Source organism: Carassius carassius, chromosome 44, assembly GCF_963082965.1.
Source record: "Carassius carassius chromosome 44, fCarCar2.1, whole genome shotgun sequence".
Classification (NCBI taxonomy): domain Eukaryota; kingdom Metazoa; phylum Chordata; class Actinopteri; order Cypriniformes; family Cyprinidae; genus Carassius; species Carassius carassius.
The window spans coordinates 20,128,480-20,139,920 of NC_081798.1; the positions used below are offsets into that span (position 1 = coordinate 20,128,480).

The window sequence follows — 11,441 nt, forward strand, 5'->3', positions numbered from 1 at the left end:
ACAAAGCATTTACACACAATAAAGAACAAAAGTTTGATAAAATAATAACTGTCATTGAGAAAGAAAACACTCAGTGAAGCTCCGAGTCACATTCAAGACTCCGAACAAACGACTCGTTCTGTGGGCGGTTCGTTTGGTAGGTCAAGCCAATGAAATGCGCCTTCAAAGACCACACTCGAATTCTATTGGCTCTTACTGCTGTCAGTCTTTAGAAAAACAGACGACTCAATACATCAATGTTAACAAGGTATAAAAGATTCAGTCGCTGCTGCTGCCTGCTGCTGTGCGCGATCAGTGTAGTATATGTGTCAGTGAAAGGTCTGTCGGCCGTGGCGTGTTCTCTGCTGGACTGAAGGACTTGTTGATGTTGAGTTGGCGTTTTGGATGATGAGTCGAGGAGAGTCTAGACATTTTAACGAAAAAACGTCTGTACACTGGTAGTTTTTATACTTTTGTGTTGTTAACAGTTTTGGAGTTGCTTCTTTGATAAAAAAAAAATGCGTGTTTGTATATACAGGATTCTTATTTTTTTTTTTTTTGTGATTTTTTTCAGTCTCAAAATGTTTCTGTTATATTCCACTTAGCCTTGGGTTAAATATACATTTAAGGTGTTTTCCATGCTGTTTTACTAACGTTACTGTTTGTTTTCTTGTAGGATTTAAACTCAAGCGCTGTTGATAGAGTGCCATGACTGTACGCAGAGGTGAATAATTTATATGAGTTAAACACACACACACACACACACACCATTCATCATTTACTCACCCTCCACTTGCTCCAAACCTGTGAGTTTATTTCTTCTGCTGACAACAAAAGAGGATATATTCTAGAATAAAGTTAACCAAACCAGCATATATATATATATACTGTTGATAGAGATACCAGTCAAAAGTACATTTTTATAAAGAAATTTCTTCTGCTCACCAAGCCTGCATTTATTTCATACAAAATACAACAGAAACAATAATATTGTAAAATATTTTTACTATTTAAAATGTTTTCTATTTGAATTTATATATATATATATATATATATATATATAATAATTATTATTATTATGATGTTGAAAATAGCGGAGTATAATTTATTTTCAGATTTCCTTGATGAATAGAAAGTTCAGAGGAACAACGTTTATCTGAAATATAAATATTTTTTAACATTGTAAATGTCTTTATCATCTTTTTTTATCAATTTGATGCATCCTTGCTGAATAAAAGTGTTAATTGCTATAATAAAGATCATGTGACACTGAAGACTGGAGTAATGATGCTGAAAATTCTGCTTTGAAATCACAGGAATAAATTACACTTAAAAATGCATTCAAATAGAAAACAGTTATTTTAAATGGTAAAAATATTTTACAACATTACTGCTTTTGCTGTACTTGGGATCAAATAAATGCAGGCTTGGTGAGCAGAAGAGACTTCTGACTAGTAGTGTAGTGTAATAGAAGTCAATGGCTTTCGTCAACTGTAGAAACTATCAATTAAAATATTTGTCATCTTCTCTTTTCCAGTGAATGTGGTCATTCTTGTGCTGCTTGTCATCGCCTTTTTAATTATATTGCATCGCAATCTGCTGAATCTCAATGATTTCCTCAAGCAAGAGAACTCGGGTATGAGTATGCTCAAGTTAGTGAAGGTTAGAAGTTTTTTTAGCACCATGAAAAGTCACACCTCACTGATTTTCCTTCAGCAGACACAGTGCCTGGGATGGTCCTGCCCTTTGAGATGGACTTCCTGTCGGGTCATAAGGTCATCAGGACAGGAGATGAGATTCCTGTGGTCATCACCGCTCCAGAGGAGAGACTGGGAGCTGCCGTCACCGCCATGAACAGCATCTACCGCAACAGCAAAGCCAATGTAGTATTCAATATAGTGACACTAAATGAGTCTGTGGTCCATCTCAGGTACACCTTGTATTACATTACAGCGGTTTATTAATTTATAGGAAGTTACATTACATGCAATATGATTCTTTCTCATTCCAGAACATGGTTGAGTAAGACTGACATGAAACACAAAGTGATCATATTTGATCCGAAGATCCTCACAGGAAAGATTTCTAATGATCCTCAGAAGGTGGAGGCGGTGAAGCCGGTAATCAATTGCAAGTAGAGTTTGGAGTTGTGAAAATGGAAAACGTGTATCATAACTATGTATGTATCTTATTTTTCCAGTTGAACTTTGCCAGATTCTTCTTGCCGGTTTTCTTGCCGGATACTGAGAAAGTTATTTACCTGGATGATGACGTAATTGTACAAGGTGAAGTGCATTATCGTCTGTATTTTGGATTTGATTATTAATCAATTTTAAATTGGGGCAAAACCAGTTAAACAGTCTCTAAAACAACAAAACCAAATGAATTAGGATTGCTCATAGAGTAAGAGACTTAAAATAATATGGAATAAAAATGAAAGATTTCCAGAAGTTTGGGGCTGGATTGTAATTATAAGTATCTAGATTCTAAGAGAAATATCTAGAAGTAAGAAATATCTAGATTTGTAGTGATTTTATTTTATTTGAAAGCGTTTTTGTTTTGTTGAGCCTCCCTCGGAATTTTGGAAGGATTTAAAAATACAGCTATATTATATTAAACAGAGTAGCTATTTGTGGTGTATTATTTTAAAAAAAGTATATAAAAATTAGAAAAAAAAAGTTATACATTTGTCAAATTCTGCGAGTGATGTCCAGTTATATTGGTAAATAAAATGGTTTTAAAACCTCAAAATGACACTAGAAATAAAATCTAAAGTTTATTGTATTGTAGTGCATTTAGTATGCCATCCGTATAATTAACGCACGTAGAAAATCTGCTTACTGTGGAAGCTGCGAGAATAGTAATAGTGTGATACTGTGCAGTTTCCATTAAAAACAATAAGTAACCGTAGCATTGATTGCAGTCTTTTCTCTGGTTCAGGAGACATTCGAGAGCTTTTCGACACCAGTATTAAGGTGGGACATGTGGCAGCTTTCTCCGAGGACTGTGACTCTGCGTCCTCTAAAGGCATCGCCAGAGGAGCTGGAAATCAGGTATAATTGTTCTGTACTGAGTTCATCTGACTGTATTCCAGCATCACAATATCAGGGCTGATGAAGATAATCGGTTAAAAGTGAAAATACAGGATAGGATGTGTGTTTAGGACTCCTTTATTCAAATATAACTACAAAACATTAATTTTTGTTACATATAAACTTGTTTTAACCAATTTATTTTCTATATTGTGATTATATACCGTCACTGTGGTATGAAATTATTCATAAGAATTTGCTTGTAGCCCCGTTTCAAACAATGTTTACAGAACATACCTATTTCATATATTTACATGAATTTGCATATTTCTCTCACATGCTGCAGAACAGCTATATTGGTTTTCTGGACTTCAAAAAAGAGGCGATCAAGAAGCTTGGAATGAGAGCGAACACTTGCTCTTTCAATCCTGGAGTCTTTGTGGCCAATTTAACCGAGTGGAAGCAGCAGAATATCACCAGCCAGCTTGAGTTCTGGATGGAGCGCAACGCCAAGTTAGTTTGTGTTACTAGAAACTACAACAAACATTTCAAAAATGTTATAGCTACTGTCAAATCTGTGGCCAGTTCTAACGCTCTTTAATCAAATAGTAGGTGTCTTTGAGGACTTTTAATGGTGTTGTTTTGTTTCAGGGAGGATCTTTACAGTAAGACTTTAGCAGACAGCATCACAACGCCGCCTATGCTTATTGTATTCTACAAGCACCACTCGAACATTGATCCAATGTGGCACGTCCGACACCTCGGTAAGGACATGATCAAGGCTGTGGTTCAGAAATGTAAAACCCCTTTGTAAATATTTTAGCAACCAAAATTTTTGATTAATCTGTTTACATTTCTAGGGGTGACAGGAGCCGGGAATCGGTATTCACCTCAGTTTGTGAAGGCTGCCAAACTTCTCCATTGGAACGGACATTATAAGCCATGGGGAAGAGCGTCCGCTTTTTCTGAAATTTGGGACAAATGGTTCATTCCAGATCCCACAGGTAAATTCCACCCAATCCGGAGACTCACTGTGGAAAAATAAACCCCCGGTTTGGGCTACACTGATGCAGATATTTGACTTCGTTCGGGGATGTTTAAAGGATGCCTGGATGCAAAATATGGGGCCTTCATGAAACTTAAGAGTACCCCAGTAACTGGACCAACATTTGAACAGAACAACAGCCAATAGGCAACATCTGACACCAGTGCGCTACCTCAACATTCGCGATCTTAATTCTTAAGTAAAAACACTAAACCATTTATGGTGCAGCTTTTAAAATCTTCATTTTGTATGTTACATCCATGCAAGTGTTTAGATGTTTGTTTTTTACAAGTGGTATGTTCTCAAATACTGTTGGGTGAAATTATGGACCCCCTCTTTTTTATTTCAGTATTTTAGACTGCTTTAGGACTCGAGACAAAAACCTGTGACAATGAACATTTCAGAATATCTGTATTTGACACTACAGGAACCACTTTCCCCTTGTTGTGTTCAGTGTTGTTACATTTTTATGGATGCATGTTTATTTTTCCTCTCTCTCACTCTTTCTCCACATATCGGCTGTTACTCACCATTGTCCTCAACTGGAAGGGTAAAACGTCAATTTGTACATGAATGAAAGTGTTAAAACAAATTATTGAATAAAGCTCAGTATAAGTTTTGTGTGCAATGTAAGAGTATTCAACTTTTATTTAGGCTACTAAATAACATTTAATTATGTATTAATACATACAGACAGAGAACACACATTATGCACTCCAACTGAGTGCAGTTTCACAATTCGATTCCTCTCAGTCCATATAAATCTGTATATACTGGTGAAATTTTACACAAAATCTGTGTTGAAGTCATATGCGTCATCATTGCTTTGCTGCATTGAAGTCAGGTCAATGTTGACAGGGACAAACTTCACTTTTTTAGTTGCTTTGGCTACAGAAAATAAAAAGCACAACAATAGAGTTTGTCAGAAGATGGTTAGATTAAAAGAAAACAGGAAGTTCATAGGTGTAGATCACAAAACAAACCTTTTCTCTTTTCTGTCAATTCTTGAATCTGTGTCACCACCGTTGAAACTGGAGTTTCAACCTCAGGCTGAAAAACAAAGCGTGCCAATCAATATTCAACAGCCATTTACTGAATACAGATTACTGACGATGTGCTGGGAACAAAACAAACTCTATGGAGAGCAAAACACTAGACTTGTCACGCAGTATTTTTGTATCAGCAGAATCATTTTATACACAAGTTCTGAATAAGGTTTACAAAGGGCCAACATTAAGGGGAAACAAGTGCAAGAACAGAGGGAGTGATGCTTTTCCACATGTGTTAATTTATTTTGAATGGCAGAACAACACATTATGTGAGCATATCTTTTGGCAAGCCATGTTATTTTTAATTTGCTTCAGAAAATAAGAGGACTTGGAAACCTCAACTAGGAGTCATGCAATACAAGGTCTATCAACGTCCGGTTCCTTCCAGCGTACTGTGGCTTCCTTCTGTATTTGTGCTCTCGTGCTAATTTGCCCTGTTTAGTAAAACTGACCCCAAAAAACTGGAATTTTGCATTTAAAAATTATTAATTACTCAAATAACATTCTAATTATATTCAAATTTAAAAGGGCAATTTCAGTTTTTCAGGGGAAAAAAGCTTGTGTCTTCTCTCATGAGTGCACAAGAGGGCGCATCAAGCTAAATTTTACTAATGCACGTTTATTAAAGCAATAAAACTGCTTTATTATCTGTGGAATGGTTTATAAAACATTTGGCCAAAGTCATTTTCTTTTTTCATAACCGATCTTACGTTGCACTGAACTTTCAATGAAGTTGGTTTCAGATGCGGTTCGTGAATATCAGTTTCTGTCAGAGTGAGATCAGAGTTGGATTAGAAGGTCATCAAAGACTTATGTGAACAACAAACTCATCATTTCTCATTGTCTCTGATGACAGAAGTGTAAAGCCTCATTACTGAATGATTCCTAGCCTCTCATAAGAAGTACCTCCTCTGTGTTGGCGGTCTCATCCATCTTCTCATCTGCTTCTGTAGCTGCTGTGATTGTTATGCTCTCTTTAGGTAGCTCACTGACATTCAGCACACCAGCGGTTGGGCCCCTTGAATTAAAACTTATGCTGCTCGCTAGGTTTGGAAATCGCACACCTTAGGACAGATACATGTTGTTTAATTTCCACAACTTAAAATGTCAAAACTGATCCGATTTGTTCACTGAACTGTTAACCGTTAGAATATTAAATCATTCCAATCTGAGAAGTACCTTTCTTAACATCTTCATTGCCCTTCCTCACTACATCCAAATCCAGATCTGACCTCAGTTCAGTCACGATGGCTTCAGTGAGGTATGAGGGGAGGCCCTGGTGCTCCGGAGCTCTGCTGTGGTAACTCAGTTTTGGCCTAAAACAACAACACAAAGCTTAGGAAGCCAGTAACGGTGTCATTTCAGCATCACGTCTTCTGAAACTGACCCGGTCCAGTCGCTGAGGAACGTCATGGCTGCCAGCTCTGTGTTAGGAACACCTCCTTTCTGCAGGAAGCCTCGTTTCTTGGCAAAGGCGGTCAAGAACTCCAAGGAGTTTCTGTAGTCTGGGACATTATACTGTAACATTATCTGAAAGAGACACATGAGAGAAGATCATCTTATTTATGTGAGGTTAAAGAGAAATTAAAATACAGTGAACTGAAATACAAAAAGTATTTTCACTAAGTTCTGATACATTCTATGAAATTAGAATTAGTTTTAGAAACCGCCCGATCAATTGCATCCCAAACCAGAATACCTTCTTCAGCACCATTGGCACTGTAGGCTACAATATTAATAATTAATACAAAAATAAATATGAATAATTTCTTAGAATTAGAAATGCACATCTGACAGAAGCTTGAGTTAGGATAAAGATGTAAATTCAAGTTTGTTTTCAAAAACAATAACATCTGTAAAAATTGTAGCAACCTCAGGATGAAATTGAATTATTCTGACTGTTTTATTAAAAATTAACCACTGGTCTTCCATAGTAGAATACACTTAGATCATGATAACCACAGTTAAATCCACACATATAGCACTGCAAGAACAGGATAAAAATATAACCATGGTCTCTAGTTATTTGTATGAAAAACGGTCGTAAAATCAGCATAAATGCACAAATGCTGTAGCTTAATACATGTCTTCATACAGGTTTGGAATGACGTAAATGACAGAATTCCATTTTTGGGTGAATTGATCTCCAGCTTTGATGTGATGAGCAGTTGTGTTCCTTACATGCTGCTGACTGCACTGTTTGAGCAGAGTCCTGACCGCTTCCAGTGGACTCTCCTCCTTCTCCTCCACCTGCAGGCTCCTGAGGGCCATCGCATCTCCTGGGTTACTGGAGGCCGCCACAATCCCTGGACTGTCAATCATCTTCAGCCTCTTAGTAATATGCACTTCCTGCTTACATCTGTATTGGGGAAAGAATGTTATTGAGGCTGTACCTCAAAGCCCTATGGCAGAAATGCATTGTGGGATATGAAGCTCAGTGTTGGATTGATTGAAGACTTCATGCTTTAGTCAGACCGATACAGTTCATCATGCTTCAAATACACATCTGCGAGGACTACAAATAGTGAAGCTTTACCTGGTCAGTCCTCTCTGTACACCAACATGACACACTCGGACTTCCTTCAGACTGTTGATGATGCTGCTCTTTCCCACATTAGGGAAACCTGAAGTTAAGCCAACCACAGATGGTTCAATAGCAACATTTTTAATAGAAATGCATAAGAGAGTCAAAATTATTTCAGAGTTTAGCAATGCTTCCTCAGTTAACCGTGGTCCATAAAAACGACAAGAAATCTTACCGACAACACCAACTTTAAGCATGGTCTCAGCATCCTTCTTGTTAGCCAAGCCAGTAAGCGTCTGTAGGAGACCGTCTCTCCCCAAACATGAAGCTGCTCTGCTGTGATCCAGAACTGCATTGACTCCTCTCTGCTTCCTCTGTTGCTGTATAACAGAGATAAGATGACAATATCCACAGATCTTTGAATCCATCTTTTGTTGTTGTCGTTGTTTTTACCCCTATACTAAAGCTTATTAAAAAGTAAATCTTGGCAGGGCCAATAAAAACTGTGAATCACGAGACTGACATAATTGATGTTGCTACTTATAAAAGTCAAGAAAACTACTTCGTTAAACTACTTGGTAAATTTTTATTGATATCTTTTTTTTTGTGCAAATGTAGTTGTAGCATATACCCATATTTATTATTTTTAATAAACATTTTATCGTATATAGGGTGTTATTTATTTTATTTTTTATGAAATGAATACTTTTCTTCAGAAATATGCAAAATGTTACATATTAAATGCTAAGCAGCACAAGTTTTCAAATGTAAACATTTGAATGTTTTTTAAGCAGCAAATCATCATATTAGATTAATTTCTGAAGGATCATGTGGCACTGAAGACTTCACAAATAACGGTAATCTATCCCTGTGATGGCACTGTATGTTCCGCACTTAAAGCCTTTAATTTTCTCAAAAAAATGACAGTGCGCCTTATAATCCGGAGCGCCTTATATATGGATCAAGGCACTGTCAAAATGTTGACATTCCCTTTAGCACAGCTCCATCTAGTGGATGCATAACGCAAACCCAGTCAAACTTTGACTGCAGTATCTTCTATGTGCCTTATAATCCAGTGCACCTTATGGTGCAGAAAATACGGTATTTAACTTCAGCAGTTTTGAATTATTTCTGTTCAAATCAATGCAGCACTAGTGAGAAGAGATTCCTTTCAAAAACATATAATCTTACAGACCCGACTTATACTTTTCAATAGTAGTATCTCATCGATTCTGGAAAGATTAAATACCCACCCAACATTTAATTTGGGAGTGCGCTGCATTATGAAAGCACTGATACATACCACAGTTCTGTCCTGTATCTGCATTGATGCTTTGAAGAGAAAAGTAGGACACTCAGCTTCAAGATACCGGAGCCATTTCTCTACGTTATCTTTAGGAACAAGATCTAGAGAGTAAAAACAGCCTTTAATAAGCATTTTCCATCTTGATAACGGGATGGTATGAAGTATTAGGCAATACGAACTGCTCTCTACCGATTTTGTTCAATATGAACAAGAGTTTTTTCTTTCCCTCGTGTTTCAGGACGGTTTCCTCCAGCTGATGACAGCGGCAGCCCAGAGGATCTCTGGCATCCAAAACCTCCACGATCACGTCAGATTCCTCAATCACCTGCACAAGAGTTCACAACCTGGTCATGCTAGAGATTAATCACAGATTCAGGAGTATATTACTGTCAAGTGCTGGCCACTATATGCTGGATATCTGCTTGTCAACTTGCCTTGTTCAGCTCACAGCATTTGAACGTCTTAGCGCTTTTCTCTTTAATTAGTGCAGCCTTTGCTTCTTTAGCTTTTGCCACCTGCAAATGAACAAAAGTTACAGGTTAGCTCCAGCCAGTGGGTCACTTCTATAGTCACCATTTCTTCACCTATCTTACCTTTTTAGCTTTCTTGGTTGCAGGTCCGTCTCCGGCACTATCTGCTTCCTTCTCTTTTTTCCTCTTTGCAGCTCTTTCTTGCTGTTTTGCGATCTTGTTTTGCTCTTTCAGAGTTTCAAGCTTTAAGAGCAACACACAATGCATTTAGTGCGATTGCGTATATTTCAGAAATCTCACTGGATTATTAAAATTAATGGCAAAAATCATGTTCGGAAATGTAAACTGATATTTCCTAATGACACACTACAGCAAAAGATAGAAATAACTGACTTGAAACTATTTTTTGTTGGTGAAAATACTAGCGACCTTAGACTTTTGCACAGTACTGTATGTACTGAACATTGTGATGGCCAGTTATTAACTGTGAGGTGCATATGGACAAATGCAGGGTTTTGCAGGGATGATCATACCTCCTGTTTTCTCTGTTCAGCTTCTCGAAGCACTTCCTCTTTAAAAGGAGCACTGTTCGGTACTCCAATATCTTTCTTGGGTTTTCGGCTTATCCCTTTCTTCTTCGCCTCTTTCCGTACTTTACGGTTATGCTCCCGGACCTTACCGTGGAGAAAGAGAAGTGTGTAATAACAGCCAAAACAAATAAATAATGATATGTTTAGATGCCCAAGGTATTTGGGACACTTTTCAGAGCACTTTAAAGACACACTACCATTAAAGAAGTCGATGATGCTCAAGGATGTTTTTATTTGATCAATAATACTGTAATATTGTGAAATTGTTACAATTTTAAATAACTGCTTTAATAGATTTTTTAAATGAAGGCAAAGATGAATTTGTTGTTATGATGTTAATTTGCATCCTATGGTGTTAATTTGCTTCTTAAACATTTATCATCATCATATTAGTGGAAAAAGTATGTATTTTTTCATGGTTCTTTCATAAATATTCAGAAGAGAAGCATTTATTTGAAATATAAATCTTTTGTAGCAATGTAAAAGTCTTTCCTTCCACTTTTGAGCCATTTAATGCATCCTTGCTGAAAAAAAATAAGTAAAATCTTACTGTCCCCAAATTTTGCATGGTTGAGTACATTAGCAAAACATTGTAAGACCGGGATGCATAATCTATCAAACCCACATTTGTTACATCACAAATTACTTTATGCATACAGTACATCAAAAAGCTGTAATGCTTTTTGTAGAATTCGAAATAATGAATTTCCCCATTTTATTTTTCATTTATTTGGGCAAAATGATACTACATTTTAATATTTACAATAATATGAAAAACATTTTGCCAATAACACCTATGACCTAATAATAAACCAATAATTTTAATACTGGCACATAACTCTACACATAAGTAACTTAAAAAAACAGTAACACATGGAAAATGAAACATGGAAAAATTATCTAATAATACAGTTGGAAAAAATTGTTTTAGCAGTGCGAAAAGGGTAATGTATTATATTGGAACTTGGATACACAATACACATCACACACACAAATATATAATAGTTAGGTATTTGTTAAACCTCATATATAACGTTACACCATTAAAATCCACGGAACAGTTTTCTTAGTGATATTAAGTAAGTTTGCAGACAACATCCAGGTCGGAACCAAAGTCTCTATTCACTTACAGATAAAAGCGCTTACCTTTTTTTGTATTTTGAAGCGTTTGGCGCATGATATGCGTTTGCTCGCCTTCTTCAACTCTACAAAACAGACACGTGGGTTTTGTCAGTGTGTTTTACTATTTCTGGTCGTCTATTACGTCCTTATAACGAGCAATTGGTAAATATAATGATTTGCTTTTTGTTTGTATCGTCAACGCGTGTAAATAATGAGATTTGTTCGAGATTATTATACTCACTCGGTCTCTTCATGTCTGTCGCTGGTCTAGCACGCGCTCCTCTCGCGCACAGCGCAGCACGTGTCTCTATTCCTCACTTCCGC

General features: G+C 36.7%; 2 protein-coding genes across 3 annotated transcripts; one reads left to right on the top strand and one right to left on the bottom strand.

The window, feature by feature from the left end:
• The first annotated feature begins 257 nt into the window (after positions 1-257).
• glt8d1 (glycosyltransferase 8 domain containing 1) lies at positions 258-4,684 on the top strand. Of its 2 annotated transcripts, none has more exons than XM_059537297.1 (10): positions 258-424; positions 654-703; positions 1,517-1,615; positions 1,696-1,909; positions 1,991-2,099; positions 2,180-2,264; positions 2,920-3,032; positions 3,358-3,524; positions 3,663-3,775; positions 3,872-4,684. In XM_059537297.1, exons 2-10 carry the CDS (start codon positions 688-690, stop codon positions 4,054-4,056), a joined length of 1,101 nt encoding a protein of 366 aa, XP_059393280.1. In that variant the 5' UTR covers positions 258-424; positions 654-687; the 3' UTR covers positions 4,057-4,684. The 2 variants fall into 2 exon arrangements, with proteins under 2 accessions (XP_059393280.1, XP_059393283.1); XM_059537300.1 differs by having other exon boundaries at positions 259-425; positions 656-703; positions 1,699-1,909.
• On the bottom strand, positions 4,673-11,438 carry gnl3 (G protein nucleolar 3). Its single transcript, XM_059537302.1, has 15 exons — positions 11,359-11,438; positions 11,142-11,200; positions 9,939-10,079; positions 9,529-9,648; positions 9,370-9,450; positions 9,125-9,260; positions 8,933-9,036; positions 7,865-8,009; positions 7,642-7,729; positions 7,287-7,464; positions 6,493-6,635; positions 6,285-6,421; positions 6,012-6,169; positions 5,040-5,106; positions 4,673-4,944 (listed from the first exon to the last, which is right to left on the bottom strand). Exons 1-15 carry the CDS (start codon positions 11,369-11,371, stop codon positions 4,841-4,843), a joined length of 1,674 nt encoding a protein of 557 aa, XP_059393285.1. The 5' UTR covers positions 11,372-11,438; the 3' UTR covers positions 4,673-4,840.
• Between the last annotated feature and the right edge of the window lie 3 nt (positions 11,439-11,441).

Bases quoted from the DNA above. Each gene is read 5' to 3' on its own strand.
- gnl3 (XM_059537302.1), bottom strand. The intron at 8,010-8,932 runs GTATGTATCAGT...TCTGTTATACAG, and splicing joins AGATACAGGACAGAACTGTG to CAACAGAGGAAGCAGAGAGG. The intron at 5,107-6,011 runs GTACTTCTTATG...TTTGTTTTTCAG, and splicing joins AGACCGCCAACACAGAGGAG to CCTGAGGTTGAAACTCCAGT.
- glt8d1 (XM_059537297.1), top strand. The intron at 1,910-1,990 runs GTACACCTTGTA...TTCTCATTCCAG, and splicing joins GAGTCTGTGGTCCATCTCAG to AACATGGTTGAGTAAGACTG. The intron at 3,776-3,871 runs GTAAGGACATGA...TTACATTTCTAG, and splicing joins GTGGCACGTCCGACACCTCG to GGGTGACAGGAGCCGGGAAT.